This window comes from Chiloscyllium plagiosum, unplaced genomic scaffold, assembly GCF_037043375.1.
Source record: "Chiloscyllium plagiosum isolate Xiang-an unplaced genomic scaffold, Cpla_swu_hap1 HiC_scaffold_20, whole genome shotgun sequence".
In the NCBI taxonomy this organism is placed as follows: domain Eukaryota; kingdom Metazoa; phylum Chordata; class Chondrichthyes; order Orectolobiformes; family Hemiscylliidae; genus Chiloscyllium; species Chiloscyllium plagiosum.
Window position 1 is genome coordinate 10,105,658 of NW_028270158.1, and position 26,096 is coordinate 10,131,753.

The 26,096-nt window shown below is 43.0% G+C and overlaps 1 protein-coding gene across 4 annotated transcripts in view; it reads left to right on the forward strand.

Moving 5' to 3' along the window:
* The window catches only part of fbxl16 (F-box and leucine-rich repeat protein 16), a 174,596-nt gene that overhangs the window by 108,344 nt on the left and 40,156 nt on the right, over positions 1-26,096 (forward strand). For 3 of the 4 annotated variants that reach the window (XM_087997658.1, XM_043712050.2, XM_043712051.2), the window contains exon 3: positions 18,678-19,186. In XM_087997658.1, coding sequence (XP_087853784.1) covers positions 18,678-19,186 — 509 coding nt within the window. Of the gene's footprint in view, positions 1-18,677; positions 19,187-22,735; positions 23,997-26,096 lie in introns of those variants that run through there. The other variant, XM_087997659.1, reaches the window with a different exon arrangement.

Genomic DNA, 26,096 nt, shown 5'->3' on the forward strand with positions numbered 1-26,096 from the left:
TCCAAGATGGTCCAGGTGAATTTGAGGCTGGGGTGAAAGGTGTTAATGAAGTTGATGAACTGTTCAACCTCCTCGTGGGAGCATGAGGTGGTGCCGATACAATCATCAATGTTGGGGAGGAAAAGATGGGAGATGGTGCCGGTGTAGCTGTGGAAAATGGACTTGTCCACGTACCCGACAAAGAGGCAGGCATAGCTGGGGCCCATGCAGGTGCCCATGGCTACCCCTTTGGTTTGACGGAAGTGGGAGGATTGGAAGTAGAAAATGTTAAGGTTGAGGACCAGTTCGGCCAGGTGGGTGAGGGTGTCGTTGGAAGGGTACTGGTTGGGACGGCGTGAGAGGAAGAAATGGAGGGTGTAGCGGACCGATGTGTACAGGGATTGGATTTCCATTGTGAATATAAGGTGTAGGGGGCTGGGGACCGGGGAAATGAATGTCTTGGCGGAGGTAAATGGTGTGGGTGGTATCCCAAACATAAGTGGAGGTGTTCCTGGACTAAGGGTGACAGGACGGTGTCAAGGTATGCAGAGGTGAGTTCAATGGGAGGAGCAGGCTGAGCCAATGGGTCGACTGGGGAAGTCAGTTTTGTGAATCTTTGGTAGGAGGTAGAATCAGGTGGTGCAGGGTTCGTGGACTATGAAGTTTGAGGCTGTGGATGGGAGTTCCCCAGAAGTGATGGGGTTGTGGATGGTCTGGAATGATGGGAGATGAAGTCGAAGTTGAGGGGGTAGTAGGAGGTGGTGTCTGCGAGTTGGTGCCTGGCTTCAGTGCTATAGAGGTCGGTGCGCCAAACTACCACGGCGCCCCCCCCCCCTCCCACTTGTCAGCTGGTTTGATGGTGATGTTAGGGTTGGAGCGGAGGGAGTGGAGGGCTGGGTGTTATGAGGGTGGAAGGTTAGAGTGGGTGAGGAGGGTGGACTGGTTGAGGTGATCTATTTCACGGCGACAGTTAGAAATGAAGAGGTCAAGGGTGGGTAACAGACTAGCATGGGGTGTCCAGGTGGGTGGAGTGTATTGGAGGTGAAGAAGGAGTCCATGGTGGGTGGGTGGGAGTCTTGATTGAAAAGTGGGCCCGGAGGCAGAGGCAGTGGAAGAAATGTTAAAAAAAAGCTTGCCCCTCACATCTCCTTTGAACTTTCCCCCCCTCACCTTAAATGCATGCCCCCTAGTTTTGGACATTTCAACTCTGGGATAAAGATTCGGACTGTCAACCCATCTCATAATTTTATCGATTTATATCAAGTCTCCTTCCAACCTCCACCCCTCTAGAGAAAATATAAGAACATAAGAACCAGGAGCAGGAGTAGGCCGTCTGCTCCGCCATTCAATAAGATCATGGCTAATCTTTTTGTGGCCTCAGCTCCACTTACCCACCCTCTCACCATATCCCTTAATTCCTTCATTGTTCAAAACATAGTTTTAAAAACATTTACTGAAGTAGTGTCAACTACTCCACTGGGCAGGGAATTCCATAGATTCACAACCCTCTGGGTGAAGAAGTTCCTTATCAATTCAGTCCTAAATTTACTCCTCCTAATTTTGAGGTTATGCCCTCGTGTCCTAGTTTCACCCACCAGTGGAACCATCCCCTCTACATCTATCTTATCTATTCCCTTTATAATTTTATATGTTTCTATAAGATCCCCCCATTGTTCTAAATTCCAATTAATATAGCTCCAGTCTACTCAGTCTCTCATCATTAGCCAATCCCCTCAACTCTGGAATCAACCCTGTGAACCTCCTCTGCACCTCCTCGAGGGCCAGTACATCCTTTCTCAAGTAAGGAGAACAAAACTGCACACAATCCTCCAGGTGTGGCCTCACCAGCACCCAGTATAGCTGCAGCATAACCTCTCTGCTTTTAAGCTCAATCCGTTTAGCAACAAAGGACAAAATTCCATTTGCCTTCCTAATTACTTGTTGTACCTGCAGACCAACCTTCTGTGATTCATGCACAAGGACACCCAGGTGCCTCTGCATAGCAGCATGCTGCAACTTTTTACAATTAAACCCCGATTTTTTTCTAGTCTCTCTTTACAGCTCAGACACTCTGAAAAGGTTGATTAGAAAATATCTACTCCTGACTCTGAAAGACTGTTTATTGTCTGACTCATCATGATCAATGCCAAGGAGGTCAGCTAACCCCATATTGTGCCATCAATTTCCTGACTACCATACTCCGGCGATGCTCTGGAAACAATAACAACAACCTGCATTTATACAGCATCTTTGACATGATTCAACACCCCAAGGTGTTTTACAGGAATGTTATCAAACAAAATTTGACACTGAGCTGTGGAAGGAGATTTTAGGACACATGTTATGGAGTTTGACCATGGGAAAGGTTTGAATAAATGTCTTATGGGCTAGAGGTTTGGGCAGGAACTCTGGGGCTTGGAGCCTGGCTAGAGTTGCCAGTGGTGGAGCATTTCAAATTGGAGAGGCATGAGAATTCAGAGTGATGGGTCATTGCTATCTCAGGGTGAGGGGGTTAAAGGGCTGGATTTGATTTTGGAGATAAGGAAGGTGAAGGCTAAAGAGGTATTTGAACACCAGCATGAGAAATTTATAATTTTTAAAAACATTGTAAATGACTGTGCCTTATTTAAAAATGTATAATAAAACAATGCCAATCGTTTTGGAATATGCAAACTTGACCCAACAACTTAAAATAGTGGCACAAGACCCAAAACATCTGAAGCCCTCAACTGGTCTTATTTTAAAAGAGCATTTAGAGTTTGTAGCCGTACAGACATATTATGGTGATAAACTGATAATGTACAGTAAATAGTGTTCCTGTTCTTATTAATCTCACTTATTGTATGAACATATGAAAGAGCAGAAGTAGACCATTCAGCCTTTCAAACCTGGTCCATCATTCGATAAGATCATGCTGATCTGTTGTGTTTCAAATTCCACATTCCCATCTACCTTTGTTTCTTCTGCCTAACAAGAATCTACCTCTGTCTTAAAAATATTCAATGACCTTGCTTCTGAGACAAGGTTAAACAATCCTCTACAGTCTGAATATAAGAGTTGGGAAGACCTGTTGAAATCGTACAGGAATTGTTGAGGCCTCTTCTGGAATGCTGTTCTTGTCACCCTGCTATAGAAAGTTAAAAATCGTACAACACCAGGTTATGGTCCAACAGTCCACCACACTATAACCTGGTGTAGAGTGATTTTTAACTTTGTACACGCCAGTCCAACACCGGCATCTCCAGATCTTGACTGCTATAAGATGGATATTATTAAACTGGAGACGGTTCAGAGAGATTTACCAGGATGTTGCCGGATGTGGAAGGTTTGAGTTTTTAAGAAAGGCTGGATAGGTTGGAACATTTTTCACTGGAGTGTAGGAGGTGGAGAGGTGACCTTATAGAAGTTTATAAAATAATGAGGGATATAGATAGAGTTGATGGTAGTTGTCTTTTCCCTAGGATGGGGATTTCAAGACTAGGGGTCACACTTTAAGGTGAGAGGAAAGAAATTGTAAAAGGACATGAAAAGCAAATGTTTTACACAGAGAGTGGTTTGCATGTGGAATCAACTTCCTGAGGAAGTGGTGGATGTGGGTGCAATGACAACAATTAAAAGGCACTTAGATAAGTTCATGACTAAGGAATATTTGGAGGGATATGGGCCAGGAGCAAGCAGGTGGGACGAGTTTAGTTTGGGATTATATTCGGCATGGACTAGTTAGGCCGAAGAATCGGTTTCTGTGCTGTGTGAATATGAAAACAAAATCTTCTCATCTCTGTGTTGAAAGAGTGATCCCTAGTTTATGAATAGTGCCCCCTAGTTTTGGATTGATCCACAAGAGGAAACATTCTTTCCACTTTGTCAAGACCATTCAGGATCAAAAATACTTCAATCAAGTCACCCTTTACTCTTCTAAACTCAGGGGAATCAAGCCTAGCCTGTCCAACATATCCTCAAAAAGAACCCATTTCATTCCAGTTATTAACCTAGTTAACCTCGTCTGGACTGTCTCCAATACATTTACATTCTCCCTTAAATAAAGATTGAAGATTATGGTCTCATCAATGCCCTATACTTTGTGCAATGTCACAAGAGATTGATTAGTAACAATATTTAAAAGCATATTTATTGAATAACAATGTTGCTCCCCTGACATCACAGCTGAATGTCACATCAAAACATCCAAGCCCAGAAGCTTGTCCCCGAATGTCACTTCAGATGCCACTTCCGGGACATCTCTCCCTGGTCCTGACACCCAAGTGTCACACTCCAAATAGATATCACACAGCTGGCTGAATTTCATGATCAGTAGACCAGAAACATAGAATGAAAACGAGAATAGGCTTCACAGAATGAGAGCTTTTATGCAATTAAGAATATCTCAATTTCTCTTTGAGAAGCCTGCTTCTTTGCTCAGGAATCATCTGTTCCCTAATACTTTGCACTTCCACTGAACTGGTTCCTGCAAACAAGGATTTACACCTTTCTTAAGAAAATATTCACAGCCAAGTGCAGTCCTAATTTGCTGATTATATAATTTAATTCCTTGACATCAGCTGACGTGAACAAAGTAGCTATGATGTGGAGGTGCTGGTGTTGGACTGGGGTGCACAAGTTAAAAATCACACAACACCAGGTTATAGTCCAACAGGTTAATTTGGAAGTACTAGCTTTCAGAGCATTGTTCCTTCATCAGGGAGTTAGTGGAGCAGGATCATAACACAGAATTTATAGCAAAAGATCTCAGTGTCATGCAACTGAAATGATATATTGAACAAACCTAGATTGCTGTTAATTCTTTCATCTTTTAGAATGGGTTGCAGGTTTCAGTTCATTAATATGTAAATCCCAGAACTTCTTTCAAGTCGCATTCTCAAGATAACTTAAGGTTTTATAAAAAAAAGTGACATATGATCTTATGATCCTGCTCCACAGCTACCTGATGGAGGTGCAGCGCTCTGAAAGCTAGTACTTGCAAATCAACCATGTTGGACTATCATCTAAAGTAGAAGTGAACATGTTTGTACATGGATTTCTGAAATAGTTTTCATGGCTCTTGAATGAAGATAGCAAAAGCCCACAATGATGTGTTTTATGGTGTTGGGCCTTCACACTACAAGGTGATAACGCCCTACCTAAAAGCATCAACAATCCTGGAACTCTCTTTCTAACAGCACTGTCTTGTGTACCTACACCAGAAAGTTGCATCAGTTTGTACACCCACCTTCTGAAGGGCAGATAGCAATGGACAAAAAATGCTGGCTTAGCCAGCAATACCCACATCAAGTGAATGAATGTGTAAATAAAACAAGTCTAGGAAGATTGGCAGCATAATGACCATTCCCACATTAAAAAGTAGCATATCTGATATCATCAATTTAGCTTGTTTTGAGATCTTTCTTTACATCAGTGACTGCGAGTGTATTCATTCATCTCTTATTCAGAGAAGCTCTAAGTTTGAAAAGTCTGGAGAAAACTGGCTGATATTCTATACTCATAAGGTTGTATTTTTTTTCTTAGCTCAGGTACCTAAATTAATAACAATCGACAATCAACAATAGATGCAGGAGTAGGCCATTCTGCCCTTCGCGCCTGCACCACCATTCAATATGATCATGGCTGATCATCCTTAATCAGTATCCTGTTCCTGCCTTATCTCCATAACCCTTGATTCCACTATCTTTGAGAGCTCTATCCAACTCTTTCTTAAATGAATCCAGAGACTGGGCCTCCACTGCCCTCTGGGGCAGAGCATTCCACACAGCCACCACTCTCTGGGTGAAGACGTTTCTCCTCATCTCTGTCCTAAATGGTCTACCCAGTATTTTTAAGCTGTGTCCTCTGGTTCGGCACTCACCCATCAGCGGAAACATGTTTCCGGCCTCCAGAGTGTCCAATCCTTTAATAATCTTATATGTCTCAATCAGATCCTCTCAGGCTTCTAAATTCAAGGGTATACAAGCCCAGTCGCTCCAGTCTTTCAGCGTAAGGTAGTCCCACCATTCCAGGAATTGACCTCGTGAACCTACGCTGCACTCCCTCAATAGCCAGAATGTCTTTCCTCAAATTTGGAGACCAGAACTGCACACAATACTCCAGGTGTGGTCTCACCAGGGCCCTGTACAGCTGCAGAAGAACCTCTTCACTTCTATACTCAATTCCTCTTGTTATTAGCCTTCTTCACTACCTGCTGTACCTGCATGCTTACCTTCATTGACTGGTGTACAACAACACCAAGATCTTTCTGTACTGCCCCTTTACCTAAATTGAGGTAGTAATCTGCCTTCCTGTTCTTGCCACCAAAGTGGATAAATGTGGATAACCATACATTTATCCACATTAAACTGCCTCTGCCATGCATCTAACCACTCACCTAACATGTTCAAGTCACCCTGTAATCTCCTAACATCCTCCTTATATTTCACCCTGCCACCCAGCTTATTATCATCAGCAAATTTGCTAATGTTATTACTAATACCATCTTCTATATCATTAACATATATTGTAAAAAGCTGCGATCCCAGCACTGATCCCTCTGGTACCCCACTGGACACTGCCTGCCATTCCGAAATGGAGCCGTTTATCACTACTCTTTGTTTCCTATCAGCCAACCAACTTTCATTCCAAGTTAGTACTTTGCCCCCAATACCATGCGCCCTAATTTTGCTCACTAACCTCCTATGTGGGACTTTATCAAAAGCTTTCTGAAAGTCCAGGTACACTACATCTACTGGATCTCCCTCATCCATCTTCAGAGTTACATCCTCAAAAAATTCCAGTAGATTAGTCAGGCATAATTTCCCCTTCATAAATCCATGCTGACTCTGACCTATCCTGTTACTACTATCCAGATGTGTCGTAATTTCATCCTTTATAATAGACTCCTGCATCTTTCCCACCACTGAGGTCAGACTAACTGGTCTATAATTTCTTGCTTTCTCTCTCCCACCTTTCTTAAAAAGTGGTACAACATTAGCCACCCTCCAATCCACAGGAACTGATCCCGAATCTATCGAACTCTGGAAAATAATCACCAATGCATCCACGATTTCTCGAGCCACCTCCTTCAGTTCCTGGGATGTAGACCATCAGGCCCCTGGGACATTCAGGTCAATCTGAAATGGGGTTTTTTTAACAAAACCTTCATGGGTTATGGGTGTCATTGGCTGACCAGCATTTGTTACTCATCCCTAATTGCCTGAGAGAATGTAATGGTAAGCTGCCTTCTCGAATTGCTGTAGTCCAATTGGTGCAGGAACACCCACAATGCTATACGGTAGGATTTCCAGGATTTTGACTTAGTGACACTGAAGGAACAGCAATATATTCCCAAGTCAGGATGGTGAGCGGCTTGGAGTGAATCTTGCAAGTGGTGGTGTTGCCATGTATCTGCTGCCCTGGCCCTTCAAGGTGGTAAAAATTGTGGTTTTGGAAGGTGCTGTCTAAGGAGCCTTGATAAATTTCACTCACGCATCTTATAATTCACATATACTGCTGCTACTGAGCATTGATAGTGAAGGGAGTGGATATTTATGGATGTGGTGCCAATCAAGTGTGTTTGTTTTGCCTTGAAGGGTGTCAAGTTCTTGAGTGTTGCTGGAGCTGTATTGATTCAGGCAAATGGGGAGTATTCCATCACACTCCTGGCTTATACCATGTAGATAGTGGACAAATTTTGGAGAGTCACTTGCTTGCTGCAAGATACCTAGCCTCTGACCTGCTCTTGTAGCCACATTACAATTTCAATTGTAATGGTCAATGGTAAACCTCAGTATGTTGATAATAGGAGACTCAATACTCTATATGTTGCCATCAAATATCAAAGAAAAATATTTGGATTCTCTCTTATTGAAGATGGTCGTTGTCTGGCACTTGTATGGCATTGATATTATTTTGCATTTGCCAGGTCAAGCCTGGATATTATCCAGCTCATGCTACATTTAGGCATGGATAGGGCCTAAAATAGTGTCAGGTGGTCCATCCAGTTTCATTCCTACACCTGTTTCATTGACTTCAGCCACATCAGCTTATTTGGGATCAACTCCTGAGCTGACCATGATACATGAAGAGGAGGAAGGATGGAAAGGGGCTTGGGTGGAGCACAAACAGTTTGTGCTGAATGCCATGTTACTGTGCCATTGTGCCTATTTCCGTTAAATATGCAATCAGTAATCCAGGTTAATTGAGAAGTGAGCAAATTGTGGACAGTTGGTTTGCTGAGGAACTGGAGGATCAATGCTATGTCATCACACAAGATCTACAGTAATCAAACATCTTTAGGAGAAGTTATGAAACACACCAAGAGTTTCTTTATCTTCTCCTAAGCCAGAAGGTGTATTGCATTAGGAACTAGTGGTTGGACATTGCACTGCCATTTTCTTGTTAGCGTGCAACATATTGACACCATCTGTTATTAAGACTCTGTCTGTCATTTTCATAACCTCTTTGTAATACAGGCAACATTCCTCCTGGCTGATTTGACAGCAATATGCTTATAGCTTAACTGTGAGTACTGGACATGTATATTTTTAGGAAGATAACTCGTGGATATTGACCTTTGTTGTTTTCCCACTTGTACTAATTAAAGACTGGCCAAGATGTAAGGCAGCAGACCTCTGGAGTTGTGCTGTCAAAGCAGATCCAGTGTTAACTAACAATAAAAGGAATGTGACACTGGGCAGTCATCGATGTTCACAAGCAAGATTAAATAACACATTAACTGAATTAAAATACAATCATACGTATTACAGTTGCTAAGATTATTGTTATTGTAATCTGATGAATCGGTACTCCTCAATGTTTAGCAGCACTGAGGGTGGCAAGGACATAGAGTATACAAGCTTTGTTCAAATTCTATCCCATTGCCACTCACAGTCTTCAGAGGTCCGCACAGTGGATTCAGAAATAAGAGAAAATGTTATTGTCATCATTGGTGGTTCCCCGCAGATGAAGATGACTTTCTCCCACTCTCAAGGTGAGCCTATAGGTGGCTGTACAGACCGATGGGGCTACCACAGGCTGTGTTACACTGGGGGAAGAAGGTGGTCGCAGGAATGGGTGGGTGGGGCGTTAGTGTGGCAGTGCACTCCTGTCGCTGTTTTCGCCCAGCTTCCACCTTTTCCCAACAGCAAGTCTTGAGGTGCTCGATGCCTTCCTGGATGCAGGAACATAGGCGTTAGATGTTAGACAAAGCTAAGGGATTCAGCAAACAATGGATCAGATCTAAGCTCTGCAATCCTACCTCACCATTCATGAACAGTGGTGGAGAGTTGAACAACTTGCTGGAGGAGGAATCTCCACCAATATCCCCATCCTCAATCACAAGAGAGCCCTGCACAACAGTGATGAATATAAGGTTGAAGCAGTTACAATAATCTTCGATTATTAAAATTTCCTTTAGGACTTGACCAGCTCAGTCAGTAGTGATGCTGCTGAGTCACTTTTGATGATGGACTTTGAAGTCCCCCCAACCAGAGTGTGTTCTTGAGTTGTGGGGCACTAGCACACAAAATGGGATAGAATTGGAATAGATTTGGCAGCTCAGCATTGGTATACTGAAATACACAATTATTCATAAAAATATTTACTACTTCAGTTACTTATGAATTTCAAATACATTCATAAATTAATGCAATTCAGAACTAACAAATTATATTACCCAAATGAAACTCAAATATTCAAAATAAAATGCTACCTTTTATCAATAAATTGAAAACTGACCCTTCAGATTTCCGACTGTTACTTGAACAGAGTGAAGTTCAAAGGTTATGATTCATGGATTCAAAATAAGCCTAGATCTCCAAATGACAAAACATTCCCCTTCAACTCTTACTTAAAACTCCACCTGACCATCCCACACTCCAATCCATTTTTGTGATACACATCTTCAAACTGCAGTTTTGGTTCACAATTATATGCAGAGACACACTTCCATTTTGAACAATTGCTGATAATGGTATAATGCCAAAATTATCATCCTTTATATTAAAATAGAATATGTTCTCCTTTCCACTTTCATCCTGTGCAGATCATTCTCATGCAAACATCATCTTCAACACAAACACAATTCATTGTAAAAGATCCTACTCATATCATTTCAGATTCAGCATGTAGTCGATATGAAATATGTGTCTGTAGTGTATTTATATTGTGTTGGGTTTTATTATTCAGTTTGGATTCTATTTGCTAGCTGCTGTAAGCTGAAAACACTGTTGATTTGTGTTGATGTTGGCATGAGGATTATTGTTTGTGTCTGTTGTTCATTACCAATGAATGAAATAACTTACGTTAAAATCTTGAATCTCAACTGAATTAATTGCAACATTTAGGACATTTGCAGAATTATTTACAAATGCAATGCTCTGAAATTTAGGCAAGAACTTTCGAAAGCTGATTGGGGGCAGATGTTCGCAGGTAAAGGGACGGCTGGAAAATGGGATAATGAGAATCCAGAGAAAGTATATTCCTGTTAGGGTGAAAGGAAAGGCTGGTAGGGAAAGAAATTGAGGGTTTGGTTAAGAAAAAGTAGGAAGCATATTTCAAATATAGACAGGATAGATCGAGTGAATCCTTAGAAGAGTATGAAGGGAGTAGGAGTATACTTAAGAGGGAAATCAGGAAGGCAAAAAGGGGACATGAGACAGCTTTGGCAAATAGAATTAAGGAGAATCCAAAGGGATTTTAAAAATACATTAAGGACAAAAGGGTAACTAGAGAGGGAATAGGGCCCCTCAAAGATCAGCAAGGCAGCCTTTGTGTGGAGCTGCAGAAAATGGGGGACATACTAAACGAGTATTTTGCATCAGTATTTACTGTGGAAAAGGATATGGAAGGTATAGAATGTAGGGAAATTGATGGTGACACCTTGCAAAATGTCTAGATTACAGAGGAGGAAGTGGTGGGTGTCTTGAAATGCATAAAGATGAATAAATCCCCAGGACCTGATCAGGTGTACCTGAGAACTCTATGGGAAGCTACAGAAACGATTGCTGGGCCTCTTGCTGAGATATCTGTATCATCGATAGTCACAGGTGAGGTGCCGGAAGACTGGAGGTTGGCTCACGTGGTGCCACTGTTTAAGAAGGGGGATAAGGACAAGCCAGGGAATATAGACCAGTGAGCCTGACATCAGTAGTGGGCAAGTTGTTGGAGGGAAATCTGAGGGACAGGGTGTACATGTATTTGGAAAGGAAAGGAAAGGACTGATTAGGGATAGTTAACATGGCTTTGCATGTGGGAAATCATATCTCACAAACTTGATTGAGTTTTTTGAAGAAGTAACAAAGAAGATTGATGAGGGCAGAGCGGTAGATGTGACCTATATGGACTTCAGTAAGGCATTCGACAAGGTTCCCCATGGGAGACTGATTAGCAAGGTTAGATCTCACGGAATACAGGGAGAACTAGCCATTTGGATATAGAACTGGTTCAAACGTAGAAGACAGAGGGTGGTGCTGGAAGGTTGTTCTTCAGGCTGGAAGCCTGTGACCAGTGGAGTGCCACAAGGATCGGTGCTGGATCCTCTACTTTTTGTCATTTATATAAATAATTTAGATGTGAGCATAAGAGGTACAGTTAGTAAGTTTGCAGATGACACCAAAATTGGAGGTGTAGTGGACAGCGAAGAAGGTTACCTCAGATTACAACAGGATCTTGACCAGATGGGCCAATGGACTGAGATGTGGCAGATGGAGTTTAATTCAGATAAATGCGAGGTGCTGCATTTTGGCAAAGCAAATCTTAGCGGGACTTATACACTTAATGGTAAGGTCCTAGGGAGTGTTGCTGAACAATGAGACCTTGGAGTGCAGATTCATAGCTCCTTGAAAGTGGAGTCACATGTAGATAGGATAGTGAAGAAGGCATTTGGTAAGAGTATTGAATACAGGAGTTGGGAGGTCATGTTGCAGATGTACAGGACATTGGTTAGGCCACTGTTGGAATATTGTGTGCAATTCTGGTCTCCTTCCTATCGGAAAATGTTGTGAAACTTAAAAGCGTTCAGAAAAGATTTACAAGGATGTTGCCAGTGTTGGAGGGTTTGGGCTATAGGGAGAGAATGAATAGACTGGGACTGTTTTCCCTGGAGTATCAGAGCTGAAGAGTGACCACATAAAGGTTTATAAAATTATGAGGAACATGGATAGGATGAATAGCCAAGGTATTTTCCCTTGGGGGAAGTCCAGAACTAGAGGGGTTAGGTTTAGGGTGAGAGGAGAAATATTCAAAAGGGACCTAAGGGGCAACTTTCTCACATAGTGGGTGGTGTGTGTGTGGAATGAGTTGCCAGAGAAAGTGGTGGAGGCTGGTACAATTACAACATTTAAAAGGCATCTAGATGGGTACATGAACAGGAAGGGTTTTGGGGTATATGGGCGAAATGCTGGCAATAGTGTTGGACCGAAGGGTCTGTTTCCATGCTGTATATCTCAATGACTCTAGTGAAAACTTTGTAAGTAGAACAACCTTGAACTGTGCAAAAAAAGGCTTCACAAAAGCTGACACTAACTGAAAAAAGCAAACTACTGAAAGACAGCCTCATATACAGGCTTCATGAAACATGAAGATAAGAGTTTGCATTGAAAATGCAGTGACATATCAATTGATTAGATTCTCTACTGTGTGGAAACAGGCCATTTGGCCCAACAAGTCCACACCCACCCTCCAAAAAGTAATCCACCCAAACCCATTTCCCTCTGACTAATGCACTCAACACTATGGGCAATTTCTCATGGCTAATCCACCTAACCTGCACATCTTTGGATTGTGGGAGGAAACCAGAGCATTCAAAGGAAACCCACACAGACACGGGGAGAATGTGCAAATTCCACACAGACAGTTGCCCGAGGCTGGAATCGAATCTGGGCCCATGACAGGTCCAACACAACCCCATTTTGTTCAACATCTGATCATTTCTAGTCTACCAGAGCAATCTTAGAGTCCACAACACTGCAGTTTCAACAATGGTCATTGAATCTTGTAACTTGGACTGAAGACTTTTCAGTCCGTTTGTGTCAGTGCGTTGAAGGAGCTGTTCAATTATTACCACTCCCTGCTCTTTCCCGATAGTTCAGCAAGGGTTTCCTCTTCAGATGTACATTTGATTGCCTTTAGTGACTCTGCTTCTGCAACTATTTCAGGCAGTGGATTCCAGATTAAAGTAATTTGCTATGTAAAAACATTCTCAATTTCCCTTTGGCTCTTGTACTAATTATCTTAATTTGATGGCTGTAGATGTTACTGAAAGAAAGTGTAAGGTTTATTTTCAACACTGATCTCTATATATTTAGCCCTCGAGAATGGGCAGAATTTAATGAGGCTGTCAGGGATCTTATCCGTTGGCAGGAGAAGTGGGGAGAACCAAATATCGTCTCCTTTCTGGAAAGTAATCTGCACTAAGTGCCAATCAAAGATTTAACTAGACAGACCTGGCTTTGCCCTGCAAAGGATCTTGGGGGATCGAAGATCCTCTTCTCAGAAAAGCTGAACAACCAGAGGCTGGCAACTCTGCATTGCTCAACAATAGGCATAGTGGCTGCTGCTAGTATTGCAGGCACTTGAGCCCCATGCTCACTGAGTGAGCCAGGCCAGAGGTGCATGATGGAGGTGGGGAGGAGAGTAAGGATCACAGTGAGGGCAAGAACGTGGCACTCAGCTTCCAGCTCCCTCAATCTAGCACAGAGTGAAAAACCTTCAGTCTAAGTTGCAAAATTCAATGACCATTGTTGAAAACTGCCCTGCTATGAACTCTAAGATTGTTCCACCAGGTTAGAAATTCAGCTAGTGATAGGGTTGCCTACCTGTCACTGCCCTCACAATGCAACCTCTCATCCTCACGTTTCAGGAAGCTGTATATGAGGTTGTTTCACAGCAGTTGGCTTTCCTTGGGCCATGTTAGCTTTTGAGAAGCAGTGGGCCAATTTTTGCCAAGGTTCAAGGTTGACCTCTTTAAGTAGGTGGTTGCATGATATATCATAAGCTCTTGATCAATGGCAACATGGGAGTCGACCAACAGCCTCAACATCTTTCACTTTACAGGCTTTCTGCAGGGCTGCTATGGGAGGAGGTGGTCCTTAACTGGGGACTAATTGCAGTCAAAAGTGTGGTGCTGGAAAAGCACAGCCAGTCAGGCAGCATCTGAGGAGCAGAAAAGTTGACATTTTGTGCATGAGCTCTTCATCAGAAATGTGATGGTGGGGAGGGGGGAATGGCAAAGGGGACTGAGAGATGGGGGAGGTGCTGGGGTTAAGGTAGCTGGAAACGCAATAGGTAGATGATCATGGGGGAGTGATGGTGATAGGTTGGAGCAGAGGGTGGAGCAGAAAAGTGGGAAGGAAGATAGACAGATAGGACAGTTCAAGAAGGTGGTGCTGAGTTGGAGGGTTGGATCTGGGATAAGGTGGGGGCAGGGGAGATGAGGAAACTGGTGAAATCGACATAGATTCCATATGGTTGGAGGCTCCCAAGGTGGAAAGTGAGGTGTTCTTCCTCCAATCGTTGGCTGGCTAGGATTTGGTGGTGGAGGGGGCCTAAGACTTGCATGTCCTTGGCAGAGTGGGAGGGGAAGTTGAGGTGTTCAGTCACAGGGTGGTGGGGTTGTGTCCGTTGCTCTCAATGTGGTCTCTTCTACACTGGGGAGACAGGACACCAACTTGCAGAACATTTCAAAGAACATCTCTGGGACACATGCACTAAATAGCCCTACTGCTGCATGGCGAATCATTTCAACTCCCCGTTCCAGCAATCCAGAACCTTCGGCTAATGTTCTTGGGACAAGGATTCAAATCCTGCCACGATTGGGGTGGTGAATTCATATCCCATGAATGAATAAATAAGCAATGGGATCTAGTTAGATGCCTGTAAGCATTGACATGTTTACTTCCTGAGCGCACTGAAACCCTAACCACTATTACTTTTATATTTATCTTGGAGAGGAATTGCCTGGTCAGTTTCTCAGTGTGAATGTTAAAAAGAACCCAACAATATGCGTGACAAAGGAGAAACAAAGCACATTTGTTTACTTGGATTCCTAGGGACTAATGAAAAAACTTTGTCGATTGGTAGATTAACAGGAGATTGCAACTAATGATATCAAAACCCTTTATGTCTGAATATATAGTGCACGAGCCAGAGATAAATGAACAACATTACACAAAGGACCAGAGGTGAGAGAGAGAAACAATTGATTATAAATAGCTGAGGGGCACCATCTAGCAAACTTGGGTCAAGGTGAGGCAGCTAGATATATTACAAAGAATATACAGCAGAGAAACTGTCCATTCCAGCGATTATGTTTCTCAGTCTTTCATTATCTGGCTTGACTATCACAGCCCTCTTTTCCCATTTCCCTCATAATCATCTCACATTCCCTGGTATGAATCCATTCATCTTAAAATATAGTCTGCAGTAATGAGCTCCACATTCTCAATATTCTTTTGAGTAAAGAAGTTTCTTCTAAATTTTCGGTTTGGTTTCTTAGTGACTATGTTCCCTCGATGATTTCTATTTCTGCAGGAACACATGCAGTTAGGACCATATACAAGTATCCTGTTGCCACTGATCAAAAGCTCACAAAGGGCCATACGGTGGCTCAGTGGTTAGCACTGCTACCTCAGGGCCCCAGGTTTGATTCCACCCTCGGACGAAACAAATCTTAGCAGGGCTTATACACTTAATGGTAAGGTCTGGGGGAGTGTTGCTGAACAAAGAGACCTCGGAGTGAAGGTTCAGAGGTCCTTGAAAGTAGAGTTGCACCTGGATAGGATAGTGAAGAAGGCATTTGGTATGCTTTCCTTTATTGGTCAGTGCATTGAGTATAGGAGTTGTGAGATTATGTTGCAGCTGTACAGGAGATTTGGATAGGCATATTTGGAATATTGCGTGCCATTCCGGTCTCCTTGCTATCGGAAGGATATTGTGAAACTTGAAAGGGTTCGGAAAAGATTTACAAGGATGTTGCCAGGGTTGTAGGATTTGAGCTATGGGGAGAGGCTGAATATACTGGGGCTATTTTCCCTGGAGCGCCGAAGGCTGAGATTTATAAAATCATGAGGGGCATGGATAGGATAATAGAGAAAGTCTTTTCCCTGGGGTGGGGGAGTCCAGATCTAGAGGCCATAGGTTTAAGGTGAGAGGGGAAAGATTTAAAAGGGACCTCAGAGGCAAGTTTTTCATGCAGAGGGTGGTGCGTGTATGAGGAAGTAGTGAAGGCTGCTACAGTTACAACATTTAAATGGCATCTGGATGGGTATATGAATAGGAAGGGTTTAGAGGGAAATGGACCAGGTGCTGGTAAATGCAACTAGATTAGGTAGGGATATCTGTTCGGCATGGATGAGTTGAGCTGAAGGGTCTGTTTCTGTGCTGTACCTCTCTATGACTGTCTGTGTGGAATTTGCACATTCTCCCCGTGTCTGCGTGGGTTTTCTCCCACATGCCAAAGATGTGCAGGTTAGGTGGATTAGCCATAGGAAATGCAGGGATACCGCTGAGTCTGGATGGGATGCTCTTCAGAGGGTCGGTGTGGATTTGATGGGCCAAATGGCCTGCTCCCACACTGTAGGGATTCTGTAAGTAGTGAAACCTATGTGAGCAGGACAACCTGAACATTAGGATAAAGTGAGGTATGCAGATGCTGGAGATCAGAGCTTAAAAATGTGTTGCTGGAAAAGCGCAGCAGGTCAGGCAGCATCCAAGAAGCAGGAGAATCGACGTTTTGGACATAAGCCCTTCTTCATTCCTGAATAATTCCTGAAGAAGGGCTTATGCCCAAAACGTCGATTCTCCTGCTCCTTGGATGCTGCCTGACCTGCTGTGCTTTTCCAGCAACACATTTTTAACCTGAACATTAGCTAAAGGACACTGCTGAAAAACAACCTCATATGTCAGCTTCATGAAGTTGAGGGTTTGCATTGAACTTGAGGTGACACAGGAACAGATCCATCACAAGCTGCATTTTACTCAATATCCGATCATTTGTAGTCTGATGGAACAATTTTAGAGTCCACAGCAGCGCAGTTTTCAACAATGGTCAACTGATTTCAGTTCTGAAGAAGGGTCACTGGACTTGAAACATTAACTCTGTTTCTCCCCCTACAGATACCACCAGATCTGCTGACTTTCTCCAGCAATTTCTGATCTCCGGCATCTGCAATTCTCTGTGTTATTTTAGGTCAGCCCAATTATTGGCTATGATTCACATCCCACAGATTTTTGCATAGCACATGTAAAGCCATCCAGTGGACACTGTGTACATGACTAGATGGTCACTGGTTCAAATATGAAAATATGCAACATAAGATCACGGTTTGAATGATATTAATAACCACTGACACCAGGGGTTTGACATTACCTAGTCTCTTGTAGTCCATCTGTATAAGTTATTTTGTTCTATATTTGACAATAGATTGTAAAATAACTGAGGCAATTGCCAAGTGGAATTATGGCTGGAATATTATTCCAGAAACCCAGGTAATGTTCTGGTCACATGGGTCACAAGGCAAATTGTGGAATTTCAATTCAGTTTTAAAAACAAATCTGGAAGTAAGTGTCTAATGTTGACCAAGAATCCATTGTCAATTGTTAGGAAAAAAAACCCCATCTGGTTCACTCATGTCGTTTAGGGAAGGAAACTGCCTTGGCTTCCATGTGATTTCAGAGCAATGTGGCTCACTCTTAACTACCCTCTGGACAATTAGGGATGGGCAATAAATGCTTGTCTGGCCAATGACACCCTCATCCCGTGAATAAATAAAAGGAACTGCATTGGGTATGACCATGCCATAGCCACTTGAGACAGAAACTCAGATTCCCCAACGTTTGTCCTGAAGGCTTACCCAGCGAATTGTGAAGGACTGTATTCAACTTTACCGGGAAAAGATCCATTTTGGGAGAAGAGAAATCAAAGGGCCCTACAGTGGCTCAGTGGTTAGCACTGCTGTCTCACAGCACCAGGGTTACAGGTTTGATTCCAGCCTTGGGCAACTGTCTGTGTGGAGTTTGCACATTCTCGTTGTGTGTAGGTTTCCTCCTGGTGCTCTGGTTTCCTCCCACAGTCCAAAGATGTGCAGACAAGGTGAATTGGCTTGTAGTGTTAGGTGCATCAGTCAGAGGGAAATGGGTCTGCATGGGTTACTCTTTGGAGGGTCAGTGTGGACTTGTTGGGCTGAAGAGCCTGTTTCCACACTGTAGATAATTAATCTATTCTAATTTTGTTTAAAAAAAGTCTTCTCATGTTTTGATTTCTCCCTGGGTAGTTCTGTGTAATCCCTGTCCTCTGCTGGTTGGGGTGTGCGGTTGGAGAGGGGAACTGCAATTCATTTCTCTGCCTCATTAATTTTTTTTTTATGTTGCCGTTTTGAATTGATTGTGATTTTTGTGATTTACACATGAAAGAAGTGAAACTATCACTGTATTCTAACAGATGAAAGGCTTAACAGACAATCAATTTTTCAATGTATAATTTCAGTTACATCACATGCAAATTTTTGCTATAAATTCTGTGTTACGATTGAGCCCTCCACTATCACCTGATGAAGGAGCGTAGCTCCGAAAGTAGTGTGCTTCCAATTAAACCTGTTGGACTATAACCTGGTGTTGTGTGATTTTTAACTCTGGTTTGAATTGCTCGTGTAGTCGGGGAATTGGAAGCTGCGGTGTTTTACACATTGTCTTCGCTCTCTCTCCGTTTCCCCCAGGTCATGTTGGAGCAGATGCAAGGGCTGGCCCACCTTGAGCTGTCAGGCTGCAACGACTTCACGGAGGCCGGCCTGTGGTCCAGCCTGAACGCGCGGATTACCTCGCTGAGCGTCAGCGACTGCATCAACGTCGCCGACGACGCCATCGCCGCCATTTCGCAGCTGCTGCCCAACCTGACGGAGCTGAACTTACAGGCCTACCACGTGACGGACACGGCCATGGCCTACTTCACCGCCAAGCAGGGCTACACCACGCACACGCTGCGCCTCAACTCCTGCTGGGAGATCACCAACCACGGCGTGGTGAACATGGTACACAGCCTGCCCAACCTCACCGCCCTCAGCCTCTCCGGCTGCTCCAAGATCACCGACGACGGCGTGGAGCTCGTGGCGGAGAACCTACGCAAGCTGCGCAGCTTGGACCTCTCGTGGTGTCCACGCATCACCGACATGGCGTTGGAGTATATTGCATGTGATCTGCACAAGCTCGAGGAGTTGATATTGGACAGGTAGACCAAAGCCTACATCTCCGTTGACATTAGTAATGTGGGCAGTTTCATACGCAACAGTGAGACTTATTATTACTGGTCTCAGGTCATTTATCAGTGAAGCCACACACACACACACACACACACACAGTGAATTTCCAAAGGTCCACACCAGCACCAGCTGTAGGGGTCTCCATTATCTCACAGACAAATCTCCAAATGCACTTACATGCACGGAAGTGATTGTATAAGCTAGCATAGAGATGTACAGCATGGAAACAGACCCTTTGGTCCAACCCATCCACGTCGACCAGATATCCCAACCCAATCTAGTCCCACCTGCCAGCACCCGGCCCATATCCCTCCAAGCCCTTCCTATTTATATACCCATCCAGATGTCTTTTAAATGTTGCAATTGTACCAGCCTCCACCACATCCTCTGGCAGCTCATTCCGTACACATACATGTAAGATTCTGAGAGGTTTGACAGGGTAGATGTGGATTCCCCCAATGGGAGAGTTTAGACCCAAAGCGCATGACCTCAGAATAAGAAGTTCCACATTTGAGATAGAGATAAGGAGGGATTTCTTCTCTCTCAGGCTGCAGGTTGTCCCCAGGTTACGAACAAGTTCTGTTCTGGAGTCTGTTTGCAGGTTGGTTTGTGTACAAGTCAGAAACAAAGCAGGGCAAGTAAAGGGCTGTTTGTACGTACAGGAAAATGTTCATATGACAGATCTTTGAAATGATACTTGCTGTTTGAGGTTGTGTTCATAAGTCAGGGACCTTCTGAAGTGAATCTGTGCAATATGTTGCCATAGAGGCCTGTAGACGTTGGGGAATTAAGTACATTCAAGGCAGAGATGAATGGATTTTTAATCAGGAAGGGGATCAAGAGTTTCTGGGGAAAAGACAGAAAAATAGAATTGAAAATTATTAGGTCAGCCATGTCTCATTGAATGGTGGAGCAGACTCGATGGGCTGAATGGCCTGCTCCTATGTCTCATGGTCTTAACAATAATGCTCGGCAATAACTATGACAATACTTAACCGCCTGGTGACTTTATTCTCCCTCTCTCTTCGCACAGAGGTCTGATTTTAGCTTATGGTCAAAACTCACCCCTGTGTTTGCCCAAGGGTAGGAGGAACTGTAGCACCAACTTTGCACAGCCCAGTTTCATCAAATTGTCACAAAAGCTACCAACATATAAAATATATACATTCACTTGATGAAGTGAGGGTCCCGGTGTGACCATCATGGGCACTTTAAGCAGAAGAATCTGGAAGATGAAGTGTAGTCATTGGAAAGTATTGTTGCTGTCCAAACTCCAAATCCACAGCCAAAACCAGCTTAGTTCTGCTGAGTTTATCTGTTACTCATAAACTGTGATATGAATGAAATTTGTTTAACTGGAAATTAAGTGCATATAATCAGATGACTGGCCGCATTTGTTGTTTCTTTGTCCCATGATTCGTGCGATGTGTGCATGCACATAATATACCCTGTCATTGACTGTGTTTATATTTACTGTTGCTATGCTGCAGAACTATTCTTTTTGCTTATTGATTTACAATAGCTGTCCTCCGTGAAGTTCAGCTGTGAACTGGGGAGCTTCAAGGGACATTGTATATACACGGGCTGATTCTGGAGTTGCTAAGGAGCTGAAGAGTAAGAGCAGTAATGGAAAGCTGACAAATGTTCATAATGACAAAAATGTGTCATATCTGAATAAACCAAAAGAACTGCGGATGCTGTAAATCGGAGACGAAAATAGAAAATGCTGGAAAAGCTCAGCAGATCTGGCAGCATCTGCAGTGAGAAATCAGGGATAACGTTTCGGTCCCGTTCTGAGGAAGAGTCACTGGACCCGAAACGTTATCCCTGAGTTCTCTCCACTGAGCTTTTCCAGCAATTTCTGTCTTTGTCTCTGATTTCGATTTCAGTTAGCAACTTTATTAATGAGGTATTTTGGGCATGTGCATATCACTGCAGATATTTTCAGTTGCCAACTGCATTAACCGTAGTTACTGTAATGGATGCTAGATTACCGAACCACCAAAACTCCTTTGATTATTCATATTGCAATATACAGATGCGGATTACCCATCAGGGGTCGTTAATTCTGTTGACTGGGTGGCTGCTTTACAATGTGGAGTGATACCCACAATGTGGGTTCAATTCCAACTGCAGCAGCTGAAGGTACCATAAAGGACTCTCCTTCTCAATGCCCTCCCTTGCCTGAGGTGTGGTGATCCTCAGGTTAAACCACCTGAGAGCCTAGGGACTATGGCAATTATACCTTTTGATATACAAATGGATCAGCAAGTATGTTCCTCTGTAACTCTTCCATTAGCTTCTACTTTCATGACCACTGCAGGCCTTAGGATATTGTTTGTATCTGCTTGACACTTTAAACAGCTTAATATTTTGCGTAGTTATGATCGTCAAACCTAGTTTTGGTTATTTTGGACTTCAACATAGTCAGCGGAAATGGTAACCTTCTGAACGAGTGTTGGTTTATTTATACAAATGTGATATTATTATCGATGTAAATGAACCACTTGACCTGCATAAAATAATCTGACTTCGTATGAGAAAATGATACATGAGATCATGCTTCAGCAAAGGAGAACTTTATCCTCCAGTAATTCAATCCAGAAGAAGAATCTTTTTTCCAAGAGAGACAGCCACTTTAACCATGGCAGATGACTGTGCTAAGGGATGGGTCAGCATTACCAAAGGACTATACTGATGTTCTAAAGACTGGAAGTGCTATTGATTGTTGAGACAGAATCAATGACCTTAACTAATCAGAAAGATCAGGTCTTACGCTAAAAGATTGGAGCGACTGGGCTTGTTTACGCTTGAGTTTAGAAGGCTAAGAGGGGACCTGATTGAGGCGTATAAGATTATTAAAGGATTGGACACTCTGGAGGCAGGAAGCATGTTTCCACTGATGGGTGAGTCCCGAACCAGAGGACACAGTTTAAAAATAAGGGGTAGACCACTTAGAACAGAGTTGAGGAGACACTTCTTCGCCCAGAGAGTGGTGAGTGTGTGGAATGCTCTGCCCCAGAAGGCTTTGAAGCCCAAGTCTCTGGATCCTTTCAAGAAAGAGTTGGATAGAGCTCTTAAGGATAGTGGAATCACGGGGTATGGGGATAAGACAGGAACAGGATACTGATTGAGGATGATCAGCCATGATCATAATGAATGGCGGTGCAGGCTCGAAGGGCAGAATGGCCTACTCCTGCACCTATTGTCTATTGTCTATAGCATTGAACTCCAAAAGACCGCCAAGGAAATACCTAACAAGCCTGGAGAAAATCCTTGCCCAGATGACTGATTCGCAGATACTATCCGCGCCTTGAAGACTGCTTCAAGAGTTGGTAAGTCATAATCTAAGTTCTGTGTTGCTTTTCAATAAAAATGGATATTCTCTTTATAAAGTATGTATAATGACTGATCATTTATTTATTAAAGTCAACTAATAACTCCCTGCATTGTTCCTTGTTAATGCTGTACAGTCCAGTGTGCGGCCTAATCATGGGAAATCATTTGTATCTCTACAGATGAGCACCCCAGTGAGATGATGCAGGTGATACAGTTTCTGAAGGTGAATAAAACGCACAGGAATACCTCCAGCAAGAAGGATGTGCGATCTGAACTCCAAGCAGGTTGCTTAGAAAAAGGTCAACATGTCAAGTGTGATCAGAACTGTTCTTTGAGCCTTTACCATTCCAACGCAAAGAATACTAGAGAATGGCCTTGCTGACAACATAGAACATTACAGCACAGCACAGGCCCTTTGGCCCTTGATGTTGCGCCGACCTGTGAAATCAATCTGAAGCCTATCTAACCTACACTATTCCATTCTTGTCCATTTGCCTATCCAATGACCATTTAAATGCCCTTAAAGTTGGCGAGTCTACTACTGACAAGGCAGGAGTTGTCTTTCTGCTCTAGCATTTTACACTGATAATGTTAGAGGAGGTCTTTTGTCAAACCCATTTTGCAATGCAATGTGCTTATGGCACTGAACTTAATACCTGGAAGGGTATTACCCTGATGGTGGAGGTCCTTCCTTCTCAGGCATCCACTGCTCACTGGTGGAGACTGCCAGTAGAACAGAAAGATCCCCCTGGTGTCCTTTGTACTGATGATCATTCTTCCCTGCATTGGCTGGAGTACTACCAATGACATCTGCTCCCTTGGCCCTGCTATTACTGTTGGGCTGAAGGTAGGAAGTCTCCCTGCAGGCTTTGGCAATCGTGAGAGCAGCCAGCAGACCACTTTACCAGGAACTATTCCCAACAAACCCCAGGAAATGGTTGTGGTCAGTGTTGCTACCGACTCTCCAGTCAACGGCTGGCCCTATTCCCTGCAATCACTAAACTCCACCCATCCTGTGCCATTTGAGAAACCTTGCTGAAGTAATGTGGCATTGTTGCACAGTATTTAGAGGGGTGTAACTGGCAAAAGCAGCTTGTGTTTCTACTCAACCTGGAGGGCACACTGATAACTCATCAAGTTTAATCCAAGTACTTCGAAGACCTCACTTTTCAGAGCACACTGTGAATGGGAATCGCAATGTGGCTTTGAAATCACTTTAAAACACTTCCAACCTTGACTGTCACTTTGTGAAAATTTCTTGAATGAGAATTCCTTGCAGAATTCCTGCCAATACTTGGAAATCTATTGATGAATCGAACAAGTCTACATGTATAATAATATCATACATGATCAATATTTAAGTGCATCAAGTAATTGCACTGTGGTTATTTATCTCTGTATAAGTACACAATAAAGGAATCCTCAATCATAAAGGTTTTTGGAGAATTGCTTATTGATATGTTTATATTTTTACATAAAACTAAGAGAAAGGACTATAATTAAGTCATACAAACATCCATTATAAGTGCCTATAAGATTTATCAACCAAGTGAGGAATTTTTAAAATCATTTTTGGTGTAAAAGGTTTCCTCTGTCATCTCCCTCATTTTGGAACTCTTCAGTGGAATGAAATTTCCATTTCAAAGCGGAATATCTTCTGTCAAAGATTCTCCTCTATTTGACACACTTTTATCTTGTTTGACCTGTGGAGTTTCAGTTATGAATGTATTCTGAAGGTGATTAAAGTCATGCCACAAAAAGTTTTACTTGCAACTTGCACAGAAAAGCATGTAGAAGTTTTCTTAATGGAGCACTTCCCCTTAACTTTCAATAGCATTACTCACTCAATCCCTTACTATCGACATCTTGGGAGTTACCATTGACCAGAAATGTAATCTCACCAACCTTTACAGACACATCATTGAAAGTATACAGTCCAGGTGCATAACGGCCTGGTGTGGCAACCAGGACCGTAAGAAACTACACAAGGTTGTGTGCCCTGCCCAGACCATCATGGAAGCCAACCTCCCATCCATGGACTCCATTTACACTTCCTGTTGCTACAGAAAGGCTGCCAACATCATCAAAGACCAATTCCATTCCAGTAATGCTCTTCTACAACCCCTTCTGTTAGGCAGAAGATACAGAAGCTTGAACACACACCAACAGGTTCAAGAACAGCTTCTTCCATGCCGTTATTAGACTGCTGAATGGAATCTCTAACTTCAAATAATGTTGATCTTGCTTCACGTATCTCCTGTGCAGTGTAACCTGTATGCCTCACTCTGTCGAAGCACCCAATATTGTTATGTATTGCTTACTATGATCTGCCTGTATTGCTTGCAAACAAAATTTTTCACTGTACTTAGGTACATGTGACAATAAATCAAATCAAATCAAATTCAAGAGCAGATCAGAATCTCGGAATTCTGCAGTGAATGACTCAAATCCTAACTCCTTCACAACATATCCATTATCTACAAGGCGAAGACAAAACCATCATTGAATATTCTCCACATGCATGGATCAGAGCAGCAGTAACAATACGGAAGAACTCAACACCATCCAACAATTTTCCAAGGCACCTTTAAAGACATCTCCCAAACTTGTGTAGGAGGATAAAGATAGCAGCTGCAATGGAGACCAGTCACTTCCACATAACTCACCATCCCAGTTTGGAATGATGTCGGCATTCCTTTACTACAGCTCTATTCTGGGACTCCTTTCCTACCAATACCGTGGGTGTATCTACACTACACAGATTCCTGCTGCTTAAGAAAGTGGCTCACCACCACTTTCTCAGGGCAACTAGGGATGGGCAATTCCTACTGGCCATGCCAATGATATGCATATCCCAGGTCAAAAAAAAGTGTAATATATTCTTACCTATTTTGAATATGATAAAAGTAAGTACGATTCCAGTGATTGCAATAGACCTATGATAGATATTGAGTGTGTTGCTAGAAAAGTGTGTTTTTCCAGCAACACACTCTCAACTCTGATCTCCAGCATCTGCAGGCCTCACTGTCTCCTATGACAGACCTATGCAAAATTGTGAGTGCTTATTTATGCTGTTTGATGGTGCACCACAATTCAACAGTTGTCATAATGGTCATTGAAAACAGTGGCCATTCTATCCCTGAAGATCAGAAGCTGAGGGACCAGTAAGGTGTACTGTGTGAGTATGCAAGGTCTGTGCAACTCGCCATATTGGTTTGAGCTCCATCCAGAATGACTGGATGAAGCAACTGTCAGCCCATTTCCAATGGAGTTTTGGGATGTGCATCTGTTATGGGCTCATTCCTGGAACTATCTCACTCTTCCAGGTTTTCTCAGTCTGTTGTGGGTGTGTAGAGTAGCCATGATCATTCCAGGGTCCTCTGCAATTCTCCGATCAAAAAAAGCCACATATATATATATATATATTTATATATATATAAAATTTATTCACTTGAATGCAAAGCCAGATAAACCATGGCACGTTTCGCCTCCTCCCCACAGCATTCTTGCCTCACCATTATCAAGATGGTTTTTTTCTGG